Genomic DNA, 22625 nt, shown 5'->3' on the forward strand with positions numbered 1-22625 from the left:
AGGATAGTTACAGGTCCAGTTCTTGAGATGATAATTAGGAGACCCCACCAGGAGTGACCTCCCTGTCACTCAGCCTGCCTCCAACTGCCCTTAGGCTCAGGCAAAGCCCCCAACATTCTATGATGTCACTAGGAAATATCACAGTGACATCAAGAGAGCAACAAGGAAATACAAAGCTAAGAGAAAGAGACAAAGTCCCTGTACAACATATATCCTTTCTTTAGGGAAAAGAACAAATAGATGCAAACTAATATAATTATTAAATGAGCAAATAGAAACAATTAGTACAAACTAATATCATTGTTAAATAAGCGAATAAGCTATGTCGCCAAACAAGAAGATACGAACATATAAGAAGCCATAAGAAAGAAAGAGGGGTGGAAAAACAAGGAAGACACAAAAACCACCAGTGAGGTATCGCACACCACCACCTTCTTCCTAATAATGGTCAAAAGCAAGAAACATACAAGAAGTTAATGAAAAACACAAGAGAAAGAATACCAGACGTCTCCGGCACCCTAAGTATAGTGAAAAAGAATCCGCCAAAACACAAGTGAACCAGCACGAAGAGTAAAGGCAGGAGACTAAACACCAAATTACAGGAAAATAGAAAGTTCAAGAAGAAAAAAAAACATGAATGAAGGGATACACTCACCCAACAATCACTCAACCCGGAAACAATCTGTGGAATACATATAGCCACACGTACTAACAGTAAAAAGATATAAATTCACCCATCAATTACTCAACACTCAACACCAATAACGTAACACGAAAACGACCTGCAGGAATTACACATGAAAAATCAAGGGATACACTCACCTTAAAAACAAGTTGCAGGGATACACTCACCCAGGGATGCAACTAGGACGTAACGGGGTTTACAAGAACACCTTAACCCGTGAAAATATCAAACGAAATCAAGGGATACACTCACCCTAAAACAAGTTGCAGGCATACACTCACCCAGGAATGCAACTAGAACGTAACGGGTTTTACAAGGAAGCCTTAACCCGCGCAAATATCAAGTAAAATAAAGAGAAACACTCACTCTAAAACATTTTTTTTTTTTTATATTTATTTCTATGATGTCACTAGGAAATATCACAGTGACATCAAGAGAGCAACAAGGAAATACAAAGCTAAGAGAAAGAGACAAAGTCCCTGTACAAAACTTCACAACAAACTCCAGGAGGTAACATGGGAACCCCATGTCTAGCAGCACCTTCCAGAGTTTATCGCGGGGGACCACATCGAACTTGTTTTTTAAATCTATGAAGGTCAGGCATAGGCTGCCCTTCGCGATGGACACAGATTTCCAGTATATCGCACAGAACCTGAAAACCTGTTCCATCGTGCCCACATTTTGCCGGAAACCCGCCTGGAAATGGGTCAGAATGTTACCTTCATCAAGCCAAGACCCTATTCTAGTGACAATGGCCCTGCCAACTACTTTCTGAAATGTATCGATTAGACTTATTGGTCTGTAGTTGGCAGAGTCCTCCCTATCACCATTCTTGTATATGGTTACTACTTCAGCACCCTTCCATGATTCAGGTACAGGATGTCCATGAAGGATCAAATTCATTAGGAGGGGGATGAAGTCGGACTACAGCTTAGGGTCATGCAAAAGTAGGTCGCCCGGTAACCTATCCGGACCTGCTGCTTTACCGGGTAATATGTTTGTAATAGCATCATACACTTCCCGGGCGACAAAGGGTTCTACATGTGATTGGTTCTCAATCACGAGTTCAGTTGATGGCCCCAGTAGTTGGCCCATATCTGCTTCACCACAATATAATTTTGAGAAGTGGGAATACCACTGCTGCTCCGTTATGTGGTTTGCTATGGGCTCAGCTCCCCTTCTGTCGAGTTTATTTACCAAATTCCAGAACACAGTTGAATCTTTCAAGCTGGCAGCGTGCTTAAGTTGCTGCCAATGCTCTTCCTCCCAATCCCTCTTAGCCGTTTTGATGCTAATATTATACTCTTTTCTAGCTGTCCTCACTGCTATCGCATCCTTCCTCCTAATAGAAATCGATATGGCTTTTCTCTTTTTCCTACATTCGGTCGTATACAATGGGGTGCCAGTCTTTGTTTTTTTTTTCATCTTCATTAGCCCACTAGCCCCCTCAATAGTAAAACATGCACCAATTTTCTCTAGTAAATTCATGTAGGAATCAGTTAGTTTAAAACTTTGAACATTAGCCTGTACAGGCATGAAGGATAAAAGGTCTCTAGTCTCTGCTTGCACACGCTCTTTAATGCTGGACAGTTTGTCCTCTTCACACATTACCCTGTTCCATTTTAACTTGCGATTGCAATTGGAAGGAATTACTTCTTTTGCAATCATTAGTGGGCCACTCATTACTTCATTCTCACTCCCCCATCCAATTTTCATGCAGAGTGGGTTATGATCACTGTCCTGTGATTGTCTAACCTCCATATCCACTAATCTGCCCCAGGATTGGGTATCAAGTAATATATAATCAATAGGCGACGGGCAGCTAAGTCTATTGTACGTCATTGCCCCGTTAGAGTCTGAGATAGTCCTCCCGTTTAAGGCGCGCAGATTGTGTTCTAATGTTAAAGCATTTATTTGAAATGCTCTAGCTGTCCATTTCTTAATTGGTGCCAAATTTAGGGAGGGGATAGACTGCCTCAAGTCCTCTGTGCTTAACCCCAGTAGATCTTCTTCAGCTAGGGGTTCGTATGTACCATTGAAGTCTCCCCCTACAATAACATTAGACCAGGGGGAAACGCCCGCTAATTCTACATCAAGTAGTGCTATCGTAGGTGAAGTCTGACAACCCGGGGCGCCTCTAGCATACACACAAAATAATTCCATAGTACTTCCCGCATGGGGGCCTTTAAGAGATATATATAGAATATCATCTGTAGGTAAGTTATGCAAAGTCACAGCCCAGTTCAGTACCACACTGATCCACATATGGAGACCACCAGATGGACGTCCTCTCCCTACCGAAGTTGTCGGGTTAAAATAAGTGGCATACCCACTTTTATAAAGTGGGATCATGCTCCATGTTTCTTGGAACATACAAATCTTATACCTATCGATGAATTCATTCCATTCCGGAATGGCCAATTTTTTTTGGAGACCCGCTATGTTCCATGAAAGAAGGTTGATTACATTGGAGTTTGCCACCGTTCCCTTATAGGCTACCTGAGAGGGAGAAGTCATAAGATTTTCCATAGTACAATCAGTCATCTCCTTATTCAAATTTGTATCCGTCATGATTAAGTTGCATGTCATGGAAGTATCTATTATGCAACTACTCAGAATACTTATACAGGGTTGTCCCTGGGGGTCAAGTGTGGCCTGATTTGCCATGCCTAAACGGCACGGGGAGATTTCGGTTGTATTATCGGCTACATTCTTGGCTATTGGTCAGTGTACCCCCCCAAGCCCAGAGAGGGGTTCAAAACGATTATTTATTGGGACATTAAAAGGATCCCCTGAGGGGCAATAATTGCCCCCACGGTAGCAATTGTTAGGCAAGAAACCTCCATGAATACCATAGACCTGTGGGGCTTTATATTGATTACCTGATATAAAGTTGTTCCTTCCACTATATGGATTATGAGGCCTTAATCCATCAAGACAGCCAAAGGCGGCAGGAGCCGGTGGGTAAAATTAGGTTAGATCAAAAGAGAGTATACCCCCAGAGTTACCATAATTCGGAAAAGCACTAATAAACTGTACCACTCTCGGGTCTCTAAAGTTAACTATGATACAGTCACCTTCGATATCCTTTCTTTTGTGACCCACCCAGTTTACTCTTCGCACGTTTAAAATTTCCCCCTGCAGGTCTGGTCTTAAAGTTCTGTTCTTTCCAAACCAGAACATGACTTTATTTTTCAGCTCATAGAAGGTTTCAACCCTGCCATGCTGCCACTCAGGTACACCAGCTAACACAATCACACATGGATATGAATCTGGGGGAAGATCTATTCTCATTCGGGAACCTTTTCTGCTTAATTGTGCATCTTTCTCCGGCACTTTGAACTTTTCTACTTTCTCCAAATTTCTCTCAGCACTATCTTTGTCTTTGTGCCCCATGGCTATTGCTCTGGTTACTACGGGTCTAACTCCCTCAGCGACCTTACTGCTTACCTTTCCACATACCAGCTTGAGTTGTACTTTACTCACTTGCCCTGGCTTTTTACTAACTGTACTCAGCTGTTTATCTCCAAGTAAAGTGGTGGGACTAATTTCAATGGATTTATTCACTACCAACTTCTTTAACATTGCAAATGGGGGTGGGGTCGCACACTACTCATACACCAGCGGTATCGCCCCTAAGGACCATGGTTAATGTAGTTACGTGTTCCGCGATGCATCTTCTTTCGATTCTCTGCTATCTTCGCTGTCTTCGCCATCCCTGGAAACGTGTTTCGGGGTATCACCCTTCATCAGCAGGGATAGGCCGTGCTCAGGGGTTGCCGGTGGCTGCCAAATATCTGCCAGGTTTAGTACTACTCAGGCGCGCAGGTGCGGGGTCCCAGGCTCGTCAGCCAAATGCTCGAGGGAGCTTTAACAATACAAATGGGGGTGGGGTCGCACACTACTCACACACCAGCGGTATTGCCCCTAAGGACCATGCTTAATGTAGTTACGTGTTCCGCGATGCATCTTCTTTCGATTCTCTGCTATCTTCGCTGTCTTCTCCATCCCTGGACACATGTTTCGGGGTGTCACCCCTCGTCAGCAAGGATAGGCTGTGTTCTGGGGTAGCCAGTGGCTGCCAAATATCTGCCAGGTTTAGTACCACTCAGGCGCGCAGGTGCGGGGTCCCAGGTTCGTCAGCCAAATGCTCAATGGAGCTTTAACATTACAAATGGGGGTGGGGTCCCACACTACTCACACACCAGCGGTATCGCCCCTAAGGACCATGGTTAATGTAGTTACGTGTTCCGCGATGCATCTTCTTTCGATTCTCTGCTATCTTCGCTGTCTTCGCCATCCCTGGACACGTGTTTCGGGGTATCACCCCTCGTCAGCAAGGATAGGCTGTGTTCTGGGGTAGCCAGTGGCTGCCAAATATCTGCCAGGTTTAGTACCACTCAGGCGCGCAGGTGCGGGGTCCCAGGTTCGTCAGCCAAATGCTCAATGGAGCTTTAACATTACAAATGGGGGTGGGGTCCCACACTACTCACACACCAGCGGTGTCGCCCCTAAGGACCATGGTTAATGTAGTTATGTGTTCCGCGATGCATCTTCTTTCGATTCACTGCTATCTTCGCTGTCTTCGCCATCCCTGGACACGTGTTTCGGGGTATCACCCTCGTCAGCAGGGATAGGCCGTGTTCTGGGGTTGCCGGTGGCTGCCAAATATCTGCCAGGTTTAGTACCGCTCAGGCGCGCAGGTGCGGGGTCCCAGGCTCGTCAGCCAAATGTGCGAGGGAGCTGCAACATTACAAATGGGGCTGGGGTCGCACTCTACTCACACACCAGCGGTATCGCCCCTAAGGACCATGGTTAATGTAGGTACGTGTTCCGCGATGCATCTTCCTTCGATTCTCTGCTATCTTCGCTGTCTTCGGCATCCCTGGACACGTGTTTCGGGGTATCACCCCTCGTCAGCATGGATAGGCCGTGTTCTGGGGTTGCCGGTGGCTGCCAAATATCTGCCAGGTTTAGTACCACTCAGGCGCGCATGTGCGGGATCCCAGGCTCGTCAGCCAAATGCTCGAGGGAGCTTTAACATTACAAATGGGCTGGGGTCGCACTCTACTCACACACCAGCGGTATCGCCCCTAAGGACCATGGTAATGTAGTTACGTGTATGCGATGCATCTTCTTTCGATTCTCTGCTATCTTTGCTGTCTCTGCCATCCCTGGACACGTGTTTCGGGATATCACCCCTCATCAGCAGGGATAGGCCGTGTTCTGGGGTTGCCGGTGGCTGCCAAATATCTGCCAGGTTTAGTACCGCTCAGGCGCGTAGGTGTAGGGTACCAGGCTCGTCAGCCAAATGCTTGAGGGAGCTTTAACATTACAAATGGGGGTGGGGTCGCACACTACTCACACACCAGCGGTATCGCTCCTAAGGACCATAGTTAATGTAGTTACGTGTTCCGCGATGCATCTTTTTTTGATTCTCTGCTATCTTCACTGTCTTTGCCATCCCGGGACACGTGTTTCGGGGTATCACCCCTCGTCAGCAGGGATAGGCCGGGTTCTGGGGTTGCCGGTGGCTGCCAAATATCTGCCAGGTTTAGTACCACTCAGGCGCGCAGGTGCGGGGTCCCAGGCTCATCAGCCAAATGCTCGAGGGAGCTTTAACATTACAAATAGGGGTGGGGTCGCACACTACTCACACACCAGCGGTATCGCCCCTAAGGACCATGGTTAATGTAGTTACGTGTTCCGCGATGCATCTTCTTTCGATTCTCTGCTATCTTCGCTGTCTTCGCCATCCCTGGACACGTGTTTCGGGGTATCACCCCTCCTCAGCAGGGATGCGCCGTGTTCTGTGGTTGCCGGTGGCTGCCAAATATCTGCCAGGTTTAGTACCACTCAGGCGTGCAGGTGCGGGGTCCCAGGCTCGTCAGCCAAATGCTCGAGGGAGCTTTATTGTTACAAATGGGGGTGGGGTCGCACACTACTCACACACCAGCGGTATCACCCCTAAGGACCATGGTTAATGTAGTTACGTGTTCCGCGATGCATCTTCTTTCGATTCTCTGCTATCTTCGCTGTCTTCGCCATCCCTGGACACGTGTTTCGGGGTATCACCCCTCCTCAGCAGGGATGGGCCGTGTTCTGGGGTTGCTGGTGGCTGCCAAATATCTGCCAGGTTTAGTACCACTCAGGCGTGCAGGTGCGGGGTCCCAGGCTCGTCAGCCAAATGCTCGAGGTAGCTTTATTATTACTAATGGGGGTGGGGTCGCACACAACTAACACACCAGCGGTATCGCCCCTAAGGACCATGGTTAATGTAGTTACGTGTTCCGCGATGCATCTTCTTTCGATTCGCTGCTATCTTCGCTGTCTTCGCCATCCCTGGACACGTGTTTCGGGGTATCACCCCTCCTCAGCAGGGATAGGCCGTGTTCTGGGGTTGCCGGTGGTTGCCAAATATCTGCCAGGTTAGTGCCACTCAGGCGCGCAGGTGCGGGGTCCCAGGCTCGTCAGCCAAATGCTCGAGGGAGCTTTAACATTACAAATGAGGGTGGGGTCACACCCTACTCACACACCAGCGGTATCGCCCCTAAGGACCATGGTTAATGTAGTTACGTGTTCCGCGATGCATCTTCTTTCGATTCTCTGCTATCTTTGCTGTCTTCGCCATCCCTGGACACGTGTTTCGGGGCATCACCCATCGTCAGCAGGGATAGGCCCTGTTCTGGGGTTGCTGGTGGCTGCCAAATATCTGCCAGGTTTAGTACCACTCAGGCGCGCAGGTGCGGGGTCCCAGGCGCGTCAGCCAAATGCTCGAGGGAGCTTTAACATTACAAATGGGGGTGGGGTCGCACACTACTCACACACCAGCGGTATTGCCCCTAATGACCATGGTTAATGTAGTTAAGTGTTCCGCGATGCATCTTCTTTCGATTCTCTGCTATCTTCGCTGTCTTCGCCATCCCTGGACACGTGTTTCGGGGTATCACCCCTCGTCAGCAGGGATAGGCCGTGTTCTGGGGTTGCCGGCAGCTGCCAAATAGCTGCAAGGTTTAGTACCACTCAGGCGCTCAGGTGCGGGGTCCCAGGCTCGTCAGCCAAATGCTCGAGGGAGCTTTAACATTACAAATGAGGGTGGGGTCGCACACTACTCACACACCAGCGGTTTTGCCCCTAAGGACCATGGTTAATATAGTTACTTGTTCCGCGATGCATCTTCTTTTGATTCTCTGCTATCTTCGCTGTCTTCGCCATCCCTGGACACATGTTTCGGGGTATCACCCCTGGTCAGGAGTGATGCTGGTGTATAAGCAGTGTGCGACCCCATTTGGTGAACTTCTTTAACATGGCACAGTTATCCTGGGTAGTTTTTCGAGTATCCCTAACTGGTCATTCATCCTTCTCATTCGTTCCAGTAGGGGCAACATTAGAGATTTAACCAGATGTTATATATTTTCTAATGTACACCCTTTACTCCTGACCTCATTGATTGTGGAGTCACCCCTATTGTCAGTGGGACTGTTAGAACTAAGTACCAAATCCTCCTCATGTTTAGGTCTAGTTTCCCTTGCCTCAATAACCTTTACAATAGAGTGAAATGGAATCACTTTAGGCTTTTTAGTTTGCCCCCCTTTCTGCTGGTTTCCTCCTCGCTTATGTTTTAGCTTATTGCCAGTAGCCAACGTATGGTCAGATATATTTTTTTCAGTAAGTGGCTTTTTGGACATATGCAAGGGTTCATAGGGGGCAGGGTCCACTCTGGGATATAAAGGAAACAATGCTTGCTTCAGCCTCGCTCGAGTCTAAGATGATCGATAAAACCTGTTGTTGTTGAGATATAACATCATCCTGAGAACTAATAGTAACTTTATGCTCGGGAGAGGGCACTGCGGCAATCCCCCCAAGAGAGGATCTTCTCTAGAACGTCGGATCCAGAGATAGACGGCGTTCTGTCAATGCTATCTCCTTCTCAAGCACAGAAGCAGCCCTTGTAATGAATGCATCTAATGTGCCGGTGATACTGCCACTCGCTCCCTTGCTTCCATGCAGTTTTCCCTTTAGATTTTTTTGTGACATTATCCTTTACACGGATCGGTAGGTATACCAGAATTTAAGAGCCAATTGCAAAAGAGAAAACCCTAATATGGGTTATTTTAAAATAGGACTAAACACATATATAAAGACTTTTACAAAATATATAAATCAAATACGGTGTCCAAGCCCAATCTCTCACTGTCTCTGATGGGCTCAGACGGTCCTGCCCTTGGCTCGTCCCACGATGCGCGTTAATGGTGCAGTCTTTAAACCACCTGTGGAGGGCGTGGCGGGGAGGAGTGTCCCAGCCCAGCTGGATTATGGGCGATGTAGTTCAGCCTCTCTCTCGGCCGTAGAAAGCCCCCAAGTGCGAGCGTTTCCTGCGGAGCGGGAAATGCGCGAAGTATGCTGGTGCTGGTGATGCCTCAGTAGAATGGGGGAGCTTGGTTCTCCACCTTGGCGTAGCCCCTGGTGCTCTGAAAAAGGTAATCCGCTTGTCTTTGCTGCTGCTTTACGCGGTACGCGGTAATGGTGCAGTCTTTAAACCACCTGTGGAGGGCGTGGCAGGGAGGGGTGTCCCAGGACAGCTGGATTATGGCCAATGTAGTTCAGCCTCCCTCTCGGCCGTAGAAATCCCACAAGTGCGAGCGTTTCCGCGGAGCGGGAAATGTGAGAAGTATGCTGGTGCTGGTGACGCCTCAGTAGAATGGGGGAGCGTGGTTCTCCACCTTGTCGTAGCCCCATGGTGCTCTGAAAATGGTAATCTGCTTGTCTCTGCTGCTGCTTTCCCATATGCACAAGGTGGGTTGCAAGTGCAAGACTTACTACTTTCTTACTTATACACAGAAGCAAAATTTGCCCACTATTGGTATCACAAAATACCTTTTATGACGCACGTAGCAATAGAAGAAGGCGATGCACTCCCAATACCCCTATCGGCTACTTTACTGCATCAACGACCCCCATTACACGCACGCGACATAAATACAATTGATACTAACAACGAAGTCTGGTATTTAATGGGCAAGAAAGCGAACAAACTACCATTATATGCGGCGACCCTTCCTTTACATTACCATCCAGCACTTTCAGTCACTCAAGAAAATGTAGGTATGGATTTGCTTAAACAGACGGGTATAGACACAATGGGAGATCTATTTCAAGATGGGCAATTTAGAATACTAGATACTCTAACCTTCATTAGTAATCCTAGGCTACTTTTTAACTTTACATACTTCAGACTGCAAAAAGCAATGTAGGAACTTTACTCATCATACCCTAGGGAGCCACAGCAGTTATCTTCCTAGCAGTTTGTACTAACAGTACCTACAGCACATCACATTGTTTCTAAACTTTATATCAGGTTGCAAGAGGATATTGCAGGCAACACAGAGAAAGTGTTAAATAAATGGAATACTAGCCATTCCACCCCGTTAACAACGGAAGAATGGACAACATTTACACTCACCAGCCTTCTGACACCCAATGGTAACTTGAGAATAATACACTACAAATATTTACACCAAACGTACTACACACCGCAACGACTCTATAGATATGGATTAAGTGCAGATTCAAAATGTAAAAGATGTCAGGTGGAGGATGCAGGGTTTGTCCATCTTGCATGGAGTTGCCCGAAAATAGCATACTACTGGATTAAAGTGACTAAGATGATGAGTGCTATGATTGCTGTTCCTATTGACTGTACAATACTTTCGTGTTTATTGGGTCTGGTACCTAATGTAAGAGCAGCAAACCGTACATTTTGTGTAATAGCGCTGTTACTGCAAAACGTAGGATATCATTTAGCTGGAACTGATCAGGGGCTCCAACTATACGGCAATGGATTGTGGACCTCATCTACTGCAAGGATACCTTACTGACATATGAAGAGGAACTCCCAACGAGTTCGAGACCAAAAGACTACTGGATGTATCTGGCTGAATATCTGAAATCGCATCAGATAGAGTAACATGTATATATTATGCTCCATGTGTATGTCTTTATGAGGGGTTACAATGATGTTGTACTTAGCGGGAGGACGAATGTTGTTGTGCAACGGTCGATGTTTTTCCTTTTTCGGTTGCTTTATGGTATCTAAAAATGCCAATAAAAATAATTTAAAAAATACAAAACAATAACAAATCACCCCGTTGCTCCTCGCGTCTTTGCCCCATCATCGATGCACTTAAGGAACTTTGCAGCAGGTCTATCCTGATCCATCTATCTGGACTAAGCTCCATTGCGGTTGATCTGATCGTTTGTATTTGTTCCAGTGAAGTATGACCAGATAACCCTGCTTGGCGAATTATGCTTTTAAGCACTACATTTCAGTTTATACTTTAAAAATTCATGACTCAAGTTCTCCTTTTTGGATTAGTGTAGCTGTTGTCTAATTTTGTTCATGAAATCAAACTATATTTGTCTAAACAGGTGTGGTATCTTCTTGCGTGGTGTTTTCACTGTTTTACTGTTTGAGGTGCTGCACAAATAATTTACACGCTGTCTCTAAAAAAAAACCTGAATGATCTGTGCCAAGTTACCAGGGGAGCAGAGGTTAATATAATCTATTGACTTTAAAAATCCTAATCAATAACCCATTTCTGTACTTTTTTTACCAGGTGGTGTGAAAGGGGAGCTCCTGATTGAGCTGTCCTATGGTCCTTACTTCCATTGGACCTTTCCAGCCTGCGACTATTTTTCAGAGATCGTTCTTGGCGGCTCCACTGATCAGTGTGTTGCAGTGATAGAGAATTGGTGGAGAAATGAACCTGGAGCTCTGGACTGGAGTCATGTAGCAAAGGCAGTGTGTGAGCACCAGGGCAACAGGTATGTATTAAGTGTGGGTGGACAATCCGTTCCGCTCGTGGAATTTGTGAATTTTCCGCAATTTCACGAACCGCAAATCTTGCGAAATTGACAAAAAATCTGCGAATCCACTTGCGGCTAGATTTCGTATTTTTTTTGCACATGCCCAAGTTGAAGCTCAAATTCAGTAACGTTTTAATCAGCCGTAAAAATTAGTGAGCCCGGTTGAGGCTGGGAAAGTGTGCTTTATCCCAGGTTCAAAAGCCTCTGCTTTGCCCATAAAATCGCCCACAATAAAGGTCCCAGCTATCTGACAAACCTAATGTCAATTCATCGTCCGCTTAGAAACCTGAGATCTTCTGGATTGACACAATTCAAACTGCCCCGTATACACAGAACCAGAATGGGAGGAAGATCCTTTCGTTACCTTGGAGCTAAGCACTGGAATGCACTACCAGTTCATTTGCGAATGGAACCCTCGGAAACGCTTTTTAGAGCCAGACTAAAAACACACCTCTTCCCTCAATAAATTTCCCCTGCTCCTCCCTTTTTCTGCCTCGGACAGTTTCAGTTAGCAGTTAGCGCGGGGACGCACAGTTTGTGCAGCCATGCGCTTTAGAAATGTTTTATTATTATTATTATTATTATTATTATTATCTGCCATCAAAAATTAGCTGTAATCCTTGAGGAAGGTCTTTGCATCCATGAGTTTCTCTAGCGCCTCACCCCCTGTACTGCTGTGACCAAGAGGCTGATTTCTCCTCATCTGTTGCTCTGCTTGGCCTCTGACCCTTTATAAACAAGAGTCATGTGAACTCGAATATAAGTCCTGCCCGATTGGCCCCACCCACCACACACTAGCGGTATGAGATGTCTCCCCGCCCTTTCCCCACTATTATGGACAGCTCACTCAAGGGACAGGCACACATGGTCACTGGAGACAAATCTTCTGGCCCTTTACGCAGCTGCAGTGTTTGAAAAGCACTATACATTTACCCATCTAGGTAGCACTTACTGATTAGCCAATAGAAAGTACTCCAGTTGAGTAGAGGTATTGAACAAAACGTGGCATCTTCATGGACAAATATGCAGGGCAGGATTCATTCTGGCACGCTGCTCCTGTCACAAAAATTAAACCTCAACAGGAAGCACTTACAGATATAAATAAAGCAGGTGCCCGAGTTGAAGCTCAAATGCAGTAACGTATTAATCAGCACTAAAAATTAGTGAGCAAGGTCGAGGCTGGGCAAGTGTGCTTTATCCTCATATCTGCCATCGAAAATTAGCTGTAATCTTTGAGGGAGGTCTTTGCATCCATGAGTTTCTCGAGCGCCAACCCCCTGTAGTTCCTGTGACCAGGTGGCTGCTTTCTCCTCATCTGCTGCCCTGCTCGGTTTCTGACCCTTTGTAAACAAGAGGCATGTGAACTTGCATAGAAGTCCCGCCCGTTTGGCCCCGCCCACCACTCATTAGCGCTATGAAACGTCTTCCCACCCTTTCCCAACTATGATGGACAGCTCACTCAGGGGATCTCGGCTCCTTTTGTCGCTGTGGCAAAGTTACAGACTCACATGGTCACTGGAGACAAATATTCTGGTCCTTTACGCAGCTGCAGTGCAGGAAAAGCACTATACATTTACCCAACGAGCTAGCACTTACTGATTAGCCAGTAGAAACAGTGTTCTAGTATATTTGTACAAATACGCAAGTTCATGGATTTTTCTGCAAACTCGCTGATTTGTTTGCCGTTTCGCGAGATTTCGCAGACCGCAAATCCGTAAAGTTCTCCCATACTTAGTATGTATTCTGCACCTGATGATGTATTACAAATGTCTGCCTAACGCCGAGGGCAGCAGTTTTGGTTTCATGAAATTAATTTCAATGTTTCCATTGGTGAGCAACAGTTTCATGCCACGTTTCCATTTTTTAAACTAGAGATTTGTAGGGCGTTCATCAAACTGCTTTCCATCTTTGAACCTGTAAGTGAACAAGCATGACAAACAGCTCTCCATTTCTTGAAATGCAATTCTTTGGTTATTGTGATTTGGTAATTTGTTTTGTATCATAAAAGGTTATCAACTCATTCTGAATCACAAATAGGGGAAGTCATGCTTTGTGCATCTCCATTGTTTTTAGGATTAGCATTGAGGTGTGTCACTGGTTTGTTACTGCAATTGCGCTCATAAAAGTTAAACAAGTTGCTTAATTCTCAAAGGAGTTGATAAAACATTCAAAGAGGGATGCTGTTCCATTGGACAGTTTCCTTTCCAGGGAGTTTGTTGGGGTGTCTGCTTCTGTAAATGAGTTCTCAAATGGGATTTTGTTTAGAACAGTAGTGCAGGTTCCTTTGAAAAATATCACTTTTTGGAATTCAAATACAGGGATTATGATATGCTGTTCCCTGTAATCATTCATCCTTGTGTTTGGAGCCAGTCGATGGGAGTCACAAAAAGTGTCCTCCCTACTCAATATGCCTTAGCTCAGCTTTTTTGACACTTGACATAACTTGAAATCTCGCAATGCAACTATATCAATATATAGATTGTATTGGAGATAGTTCAAAAGAGCGTGGTGATCAACTCCCAACCTCTAGCTGTTTCTACACCATTCCCTAAGCTTAGTAGATGAAATGTCAACATTTTTTATTCAAAATAATGAGAGAACCTTAAAAATGGAAAAGCTTCGAACAATTCTCACCTACTTTATCATTGTACAATTTCAGCCATAACAAATCAAGAGCACATTTTAAGATACCAAATCTAAGTAAATGTTCAGGTGCCTATTCACAAAATGCTTTTGTAGTATGTTTATTTCTACTTCAATAGTACTACTAACATACTACAACATGCTATTCACAAACGTTCATGTGATGGTTCCATCTGTGCCTCCCAAATGCATTTGTGTTGCAAATATGGGTGAGACAAGGAGGAGTTGTTGCAAAGGTAAATATTAACTGCTGAAGGGGAAGGGTTAATGACGGAGTATAGAGGATTAGGTAGGGATATTCACCCATCTACAAAAGCGTAACAACATTACCTTTTACAAACTGCAATTCTAAAGTTATTATTGGACAAGTACTCCTCATCAGAGGTAGTGTAAGCCCAGCCTCACACATGGCTAACGACTGATAGTATACCCATGGAAAATAATCCCGCTAATAACTTCAAATAAACCCCCACGGAAAATAAAATGAAATGGAACTAAATATTAAAGTTATTTGAAAATAGGAACACATGTATTTTATTGTTTAAAAACCTATTTAAAAGTAAATATATTTTTATCACATTTTAATATGTTATCATATGTTTTTTAAATGAGAAATTAATGTACCATTATAAAGTTTTGTACAATTACAATCCAATAATTTGTAATTAATTGTTTTAATTAATTCTATACATCATTTTTAATAATTATTAAGTGAATGGTGATATCCAAAAGTAGCAAAGTTACTCAATAGTGTATGAGTAAGCTACCCTATGGGGATTTACTAACATGTAACTTTAACTTTGTAAATAGACCCTTGGTGAGAAGATACAATTGAGAGCATTTACTAAGCAACAATGAGTCTGACATCTAAGTCAGCTATCGCAGTTCAAAATCCCATAGTTTCAAAGAAAGGGCTGCCAGACTCAATCCGTTCTTGTGGACAATTCTATGACTTAGAGCCTGATTTTGTCTTTGGCGGATGATTATTCTTTCACAAATATGACAGAGTATCCTGTCCCCATTATCGCAGTATATTATATCCTGGGTCCCTTGTAATACAGCAGACAGAATATTCCACCTAACAAACTCTAATCAGGCCTTGAGTACTAATGTCAAACTAATTGATGGTCAGGAGAAGATTAACAAAAGCTGATTCCTTACTAACCAAGCTAAATGCTAGAAGAGAGGGACAGTCAGGAATAGAAGGGGAAACATATTAGATTTGCAAATACAAAAAGAAATCCTATATTTTTAGACACTCACAGTTCTTCTAAAAAAATATGCTAGGCAAAAGAATACAAGGTCAACCTCAATTTCTTCAATTGTTTCATAATTGGTGCACAGTTTTGTAACCATACTTCCTTTGGCCCATTTTTGAATAAATGTACACAGCAGTAGCATCCTATTCCAAATGTCAAATGCAGGATTTTGGCTAACTGGGGCTTGATACGGTGTCAATATTTATCCTCATAAAGTGTCAAATTATGCTATTTTATTTAGATTTCACTAACACATTAAAAAAGATGAGTACGATAGATCACAAGTAGGTGCTAGAAAAAGAAGAATTTCTGATTACAAGGTCAAGAGACTGATTTATATATTGGTGAGGCAAGAACTCTGTTGTAAAGGTGACAGAGTTTCCACCCCACCAACCTTGTGGTCTACCCGCTCAATTTAGATGCAGGTGGACATTGAGTCAAACCACATCAGTGATTATACCATGAATGCCATGACCAAATGTCTCCAATTGCCCAAAGAAGAAAGTGTTGGTGGAGAATTGGATATATGCCCATCCACCCTCTTAGGATTGGTGGACATATTGCTGTTTTCCTACTGCCTGTCACTGCCAGGCACACCCTGGTGGTAAAGGAAAAATAAATATCCCCACCACATTGGAAATGACTTCCATGGAGGGGGAGGCATTATTTGATTAATTGCAAAGGATTTTTTTTAAATAAAGAAAAATACTCTTTGGTCATGCTTCTGGAACAGTCTGCACTTAACATCGAAAGACTTTGACGAAAACTGCTAGGACAGTGGTTCCTGCCAATGCTTTATGAAAGACCACCTGTCGGTGGGAAGTTATAAATCTTTAGTGTGGTACCACCGCCAGAGTGATAGACTAATTTATTCCATCATCCTAGTACAAAAATTGCCTGTCCATTGTAATCTAAATAAGGTCAAAGTATACATTACTTTTCTAAATATAGCTAAGTTGCACTTAGGGTCAATAGGAGAGAATTACACAGTTCTGTTAAGGCTCAAGTCAAGTAAGCAACAAATGGTTGGCTGAGCACAAGGACCAATTTGGAGCATAGGGTATAGATGTGCATGTCAGTAACCGCACTGACGGACACATTAACAGGCTTTCAAACTAACAGATAGGCAGCCAATGAAGAGAACTGATGACAGAGACTGGCCATATTAGTGTCACTTGCATAATTAAGCCTAAACTTCAATATAAGATATAACAAGGGTACAAGCCAGCTTGCTCTGATGCATGAAATGTAAATGATGCCTTACTGTAGTATAACCCCATCTCAGTCTTTTTTGGACTTTCAAGAGAACATTTGTGGACTTCCACCGAGGTGAGAGAGCAAGGCAGAGTGACAAAGTTTTTGCTTGCTGCTCTGAGGAGATGCATACTCTACGTCTAGACAGGTCAAATATGAATGTGGGCCATATTTAACTTTTTCACTAAGCACATTCTTGTCCTTTCCTAGCGCTGTTGCATATTTGGCTGCCTAATGAGAAATAAGGCACATTTACATCACGGGTGCCTGCACTGCAGGCAGATTTATTTGTGTGCCGAAAGACACACCTTCCTTCACAGAAAAAATCTTCAGAGGCATTTTGTCTTTCTACGTGTGCTGCAGAATACAGCACACATAGAAAGAGAAAATACAAGGAGAAATGAAGATATTTCTCCTGCAATTCCTTCTCTGGTAAGGCGTAACATTTTGACGCATTCTCCTGTCTACCAAACATGGTTAGTCTAAGAATGTGCCAACATTCACAGGTGAAAGTGGATAGTCATAGTTAGGACCAAAGATTCAATAGAAGATGCATTTTTTTTTTTGCCAAGAAAATTGGCACCAGTGGACGAATATTCGTAAACGTTTCACAAAACCTTTGGTTCAGCTTCTGTGTTGAAAGTTTGGGGGTTATTTGGCAAGCAAGGGCTGAGAAAAAGGGGGGGGTCCCAAAGTGTGTTTTTCCCAGGTTATATCTATTGAGATTTTTTAGTTTTTCAACATTACTACAGGCCGAACTGCTCCACAGAATTATACCAAATTTGTCAGAAAGCTAGATGATGATTCGGAAAGTGTGCTGTTTGTGATTTGGTGTAGATCTATTCAGTATGTTTAAAACATATAGATATGTGGAAGCCCAAAATCATACGGAAATACTACTGAAATTTGATTGGCTGCCAACACTTCAACCAGGAAGTGAGTTGGTGCGTGCATGATTTTCTGGGTCTCTAAGTGGGTGTTTCAGTGGCTGTATAGATGTCTGAGTTGGTGTGTGAGTGGTTGTGTGGATGTGTAAGTAGGCATATTAGTGTGTGATAGGTGGGTGTATGAGTGGGTGTGTAAGTGGCAGTGTGAGACTCTGAGTGTATGTGAGTGGGTGTGTCAGTGGGTTTGTGATATATGCATGTGTTAGTGTTTGTATTAGTGGCTGATGGTATGTGGGCGTGTGTGTAAGTAGCTGTATAGGTATGTACGTGGCGGTGTGTGAGGCCTGTGTGGGTTTATGGGTAGTTCTCTGTATCTGTGAGTGCATGTGTGAGTTACTGTTTAGGTGTGTGAGTCTATCTTGTGCATACAAAAAACATGACAATATTTTCTTGCCCTTAAGAGATCCTTCACAGACCCCTCAATCATTTCCTGTTTTTTTAAATTATTTTTATTGAAGAATTTTAACACATACAGCACAGCATCAGAAAAAAAAATATTGATTCAGCAAACAGAGCATCAAAGAAACCACAAACAAGAAAAGAGAATTTTACAGTAAACAAACACATTCCAACAAGTCCTAAATATCCTTACTAACGGCCCTCCTCTATACCTCCCCCCTGTCCCCTTTCCACAGCATTAATGGTTTCCAGATCTTCCTCCCTAGTGCTCTCCCCCTTTTTGCCTTTCCTGTCTTATATTCCTTTTTCCAGATTATAAACCGCCAACAAGGTGGCAAACCATTGCTGCATCACTGGTGGAGATTTATCCAACCATGTCCTGGCAAGCAGTAATCTCAAGACTGCCATAGCAAGGAATAGGAATTCCGTATGAATACCAGAATATTCTGCTGCAACTCCTAGCAACATTAACCCTGGAGTGAGATTAATGCTTGCCCCTACAACTTGTGATAGCAAATGCTCGATATCTTTAACAAGCGTATGCAATTGTGGGCATGTTGAAAAGATGTTTATAATATCGGCTTCTGATGCATCACAGCGAAAGCACGTCGCCCCTGAGGTGCCACCCCACTGGGCAATTCTCGCCGGCGTGTAATAGAGCGAGAAGAGTGTCTTGTAGTGCTGAGACTGCAATGGGGCTGAACATAACACTGTACAATCTACCTCCAGTAAATCTTGAAACCTAACCATTTCAATCCCCATCTGGTTTGGTGATAATCAGGTTGGCATAAACACTGCGCACTGACACCCCTCCTCCCCTTTCTATCAAGTCCAATATACTGTTATTGTTAAATCCTGCCGCTCCCCCGCTTGTTACCCAAGAAGCTGCGAACCTGCAGTATTTAAAAAAGCTATTCCTGCTTTTACTAAACTTGACCTGTAGTTCCGAAAATTTAACAATACCCTGGGGACCCACTAGATCGCCCAGTTTTACAATCCCTTTCTCTGTCCATTCTGCCATGACTGAATCCGCAAAAATCTCTGAGGGGAGGGATCTGTTTTTATAGAGCCGAGTGTACCTATTATATCTTCCTAGTCCAGCTATCCTTAAAAAGGCATCCCATAATGTACATGCAGCCCTTACTGTCTTGAACCGTGTTTCTTTATAATATGAGGAATCTAGGCAGTTAAGAAATGCGTTCTCTGCTTCTGTCCCAAGAACTGTAGAATAAACCTCTGTAGAACTAACCGTGATGCTAGGCTCCAGCCCACCACCTCCTAACATACCCTGCATATATAGTATGGAGGCTGCCCAATAATACAGCCTAAAATCTGGCGCCCCCCATCCTCCTCTTTCTCTCGGAAGGGAAATGTATCTATAAGCCCTCCTTGTCTTTCCATGGGCCCATATAAACGTATTCAACACTGCCTCTAGCTTACTAAACCAACTAGATTCAAAAAACAAAGGGATTGCCCTAAAAAATATAAAAATTTGGGCAAAATAATCATTTTAATCACATTTGTGCAACCTACTAGGGTTAAATGTAAGTTATTCATTCGTACCAGATCTGCTGATACTTTAGCCAATAGTGGTGTCATTTTGCATCCTACGATATCATCTAATTCTGAGGAGATCTCGACCCCCAGGTATACGGCGGAACTCACTACCCTTTAGTCCCTACAGATAAGATGTGAATTCTTGACTATTTGGGTCTTTTCTCTATTTAACCTATAGCTTGAAGCCTCCCCAAACCGCACAGCTTCTGCTTCGATCTCCCGAACAGCTAATGTGGGATTAGGTGAGACAATTGCCACATCATCCGCGTAAGCAAATGTTTTATGTTGTCTGTTGTTTGTAATCACTGCGGGTATGTTACCATTGGCTTCTAGCCTCCTAAGCAGAGGGTTCATATACAATGCGAACAGTAATGGTGAAGCTGGACACCCCTGCCTAGTCCCCCTGGAAATCTGGACCGAGGCTGTATACCCTCTATTTATCTTGATCCTAGCTGTTGTCCCTGTGTACAGTGCCTGAATTGCTTGAACATAGCCCGTTCCCATCCCATAGTGGAGAAGTACCGCCCATAAATAGTCCCAGGAGACCGTATCAAATGCCTTCTCGGCGTCTAGAAAGAGAGCTGCGAAAGGATCCCCTGGGACCCCTGCGGCATCAAACAGGGTAATTACCTGTCTGATATGGTGCGTGGTTCCCTTCCACAGAATGAACCTGTGCTGGGTACTACTAACCAAGCCCTCGATCACTTTTGCTAGCCTATTGGTTAGAATCTTTGAGTAGACCTTTGAATCGGCATTCATCAGGGTGATTGGCCTATAAGAACCTGGGGCTGTGGGTATCTTCCCTTTTTTAAGAATGACAATAACATTTGCCCCACCCCAAGATTTCGGAATAGAATTCCCCTGTTGAGCCTGCAGCAACACATTCAGCATCTCGACGATAATCATCCCTTGAAATACCTTGTAGAATTCAACTGGCAATAAATCCGGGCTTGCTGCCTTCCCAGCCGGGAGATCTCCTACTGCTCTGAGGACTTCTTCTAAACAGATTGGGGCCTCTCAAGCTACCTGTTCTTCAGCCGAGAGGTGCGGGACAGTTCCACCTAAGCTCAGATTTAAATACTCCTCTATTCCTAATACACCGCAGCCTTCTTCTATACCATATAGCTCTGCATATAATTGTCTGAAAACTTCTCGAATTTCCTCTACGTCCTTCGTGATAGTCCCTTGATTATCTGTATTTTCCTTAATCTCCCCCGTGGTTAGTTGCTGCTTTTTTCGGACTGCCAGGATATGCCCGACTCTCTCACTTAATTCAAACGCTTGCTATTTTTTTACTAGATATTTCGCCGCTGCCTTACTAATAATATCTTCTACCACTTCCGCTTTAAGCTGAATAATCCTAAGCAACTGCTGCTCCATGTTGAATTAGAGAGCTCAGTTCTTCCTCTGCCTGCCCAATTGTCCTCACCAGCTGCTCTACTCGGGCTCTTTCCCTTTTCTGCTTAGACAAAGTATAGATCATTGTCTCACCCCGGGCTCCTGCCTTAAATGTGTCCCACACAACCCTCACTGACGCACTCTCTCTATTAAACTCCCCAAACTCCTGAATCCACTTATTCATATGCGTAATGTATTCTGAGTCCTTCAGGAGAGCTCTCGCAAATGTCCAATCGTTATCCCTAGCTGTCACCCCCTCCATATTGACCGCCAGGACAAGAGGACTATGGTCCGAAATAATCCTTGGATATTTCTGAATATTAGTTTTTACCAGCACGGAATTGGAAACTAAAAAATAATCTAATCTTGCCAAAGTTCTGTGAGGTGCGGAGTAAAATGTAGTACCTTCCATCTGTGGGTGAAGCCCTGCCCATACATCACAAAGTGAGTTATTTTGTGCCATATCTCTAACTGCTCGAGATACCCTTTTTTTTCCTACCCGCATATCCATGCCCTGCTTGTACTCCATTCCCAGAGGGCATACTAATGTTGAAGTCCCCGCAGCATATTATTGGGTCTGCCAATGCGCCAGCTCTGCATCAAGGAATTCAAACATCTCTGGATTGTCCTCTGTTGAGCCATATACCGAGACAATTGTAACCTTCGCCCTCCTATGCCTTATTTCAGTAATCACCCACCTACCCCACTGGTCTTCAAGTTTCATAACCACTACGCTATCCCTCCCTTTGGCCAATATAGCCTCACCCCTTGTTCTAGTTCCCTGCCTTGTGCAAGGCAGCATATTGAAGCCCAGCTGATCTAGGAGAAATGTCCTCCCTCCCTCGACATGTGTTTCCTGCAGGCATACAACATCTAGTCTCATTGTTTTAAGCATTGCGGCCACCCGAATCCTTTTCTGAGGGTCATTCAAACAACAAAACAAAAAACAAAAAATCTATCTCTATATAGATATAAATACATATGTGTATACATATCTATATATACATATATTTATTCACAGCTCCCCTCACCAAAATTATTTGCAAATAAACCTATTTTGGTTTTACTTACTACGAGTGCTGGTTTGCTGACTTTGGTCAGGGGAGCTGTGAATACGGAAAGCGGCACGCCGCCGCCTGCACCGGCACCCACTCGGATTGAGTGCGGATTCTTATGGGCGATTTTGGAGCAGTGATACATATATTTATATATATGTGTGTGTGAATGTATTTATATATTACCTACTGGCGGTCGCCAGTAGGTATATATAGTTAGGATTTTTTCTCTATGGGATTTTTGAAAATTCTATGTCTAATAACTTTGGCATTTGTGGACGGAATTGGCTGACATTTTGTTTCTGAGCAGCCCCTGAAAATTTGGGGGGGTTTCGTCAAGCGGGGGCCGAGAAAAAAGGGGGGTCCCAAAACGTGTTTTTAACATTGAGTTTTCCATAGGGCGGTTGGCCTCACTTTTAGCCCGAACGGCTGAATGGATTTGCACGAAACTTGGCAAAATTGTAGGGACTGGTAGCCCGATGTGCCTTTTGTAGGTCTCAATATATGTGCTTCAGTGGATTTTGAGAAATTAACGTTCAAAAAAAGATATATATCTGTAACA

General features: G+C 44.1%; 1 protein-coding gene across 1 annotated transcript in view; it reads left to right on the forward strand.

Annotated features, from left to right (window-relative positions):
* Positions 1-22625, forward strand: part of LOC144752105 (nicotinamide N-methyltransferase-like) — a 36426-nt gene that overhangs the window by 5465 nt on the left and 8336 nt on the right. Inside the window, exon 2 of the mRNA XM_078640047.1 lies at positions 11302-11509. Within this exon, the coding sequence (XP_078496173.1) occupies positions 11302-11509 (208 nt within the window). The remainder of the gene's footprint in view (positions 1-11301; positions 11510-22625) is intronic.

Source organism: Lissotriton helveticus, chromosome 4_2 (assembly GCF_964261635.1).
Source record: "Lissotriton helveticus chromosome 4_2, aLisHel1.1, whole genome shotgun sequence".
Classification (NCBI taxonomy): domain Eukaryota; kingdom Metazoa; phylum Chordata; class Amphibia; order Caudata; family Salamandridae; genus Lissotriton; species Lissotriton helveticus.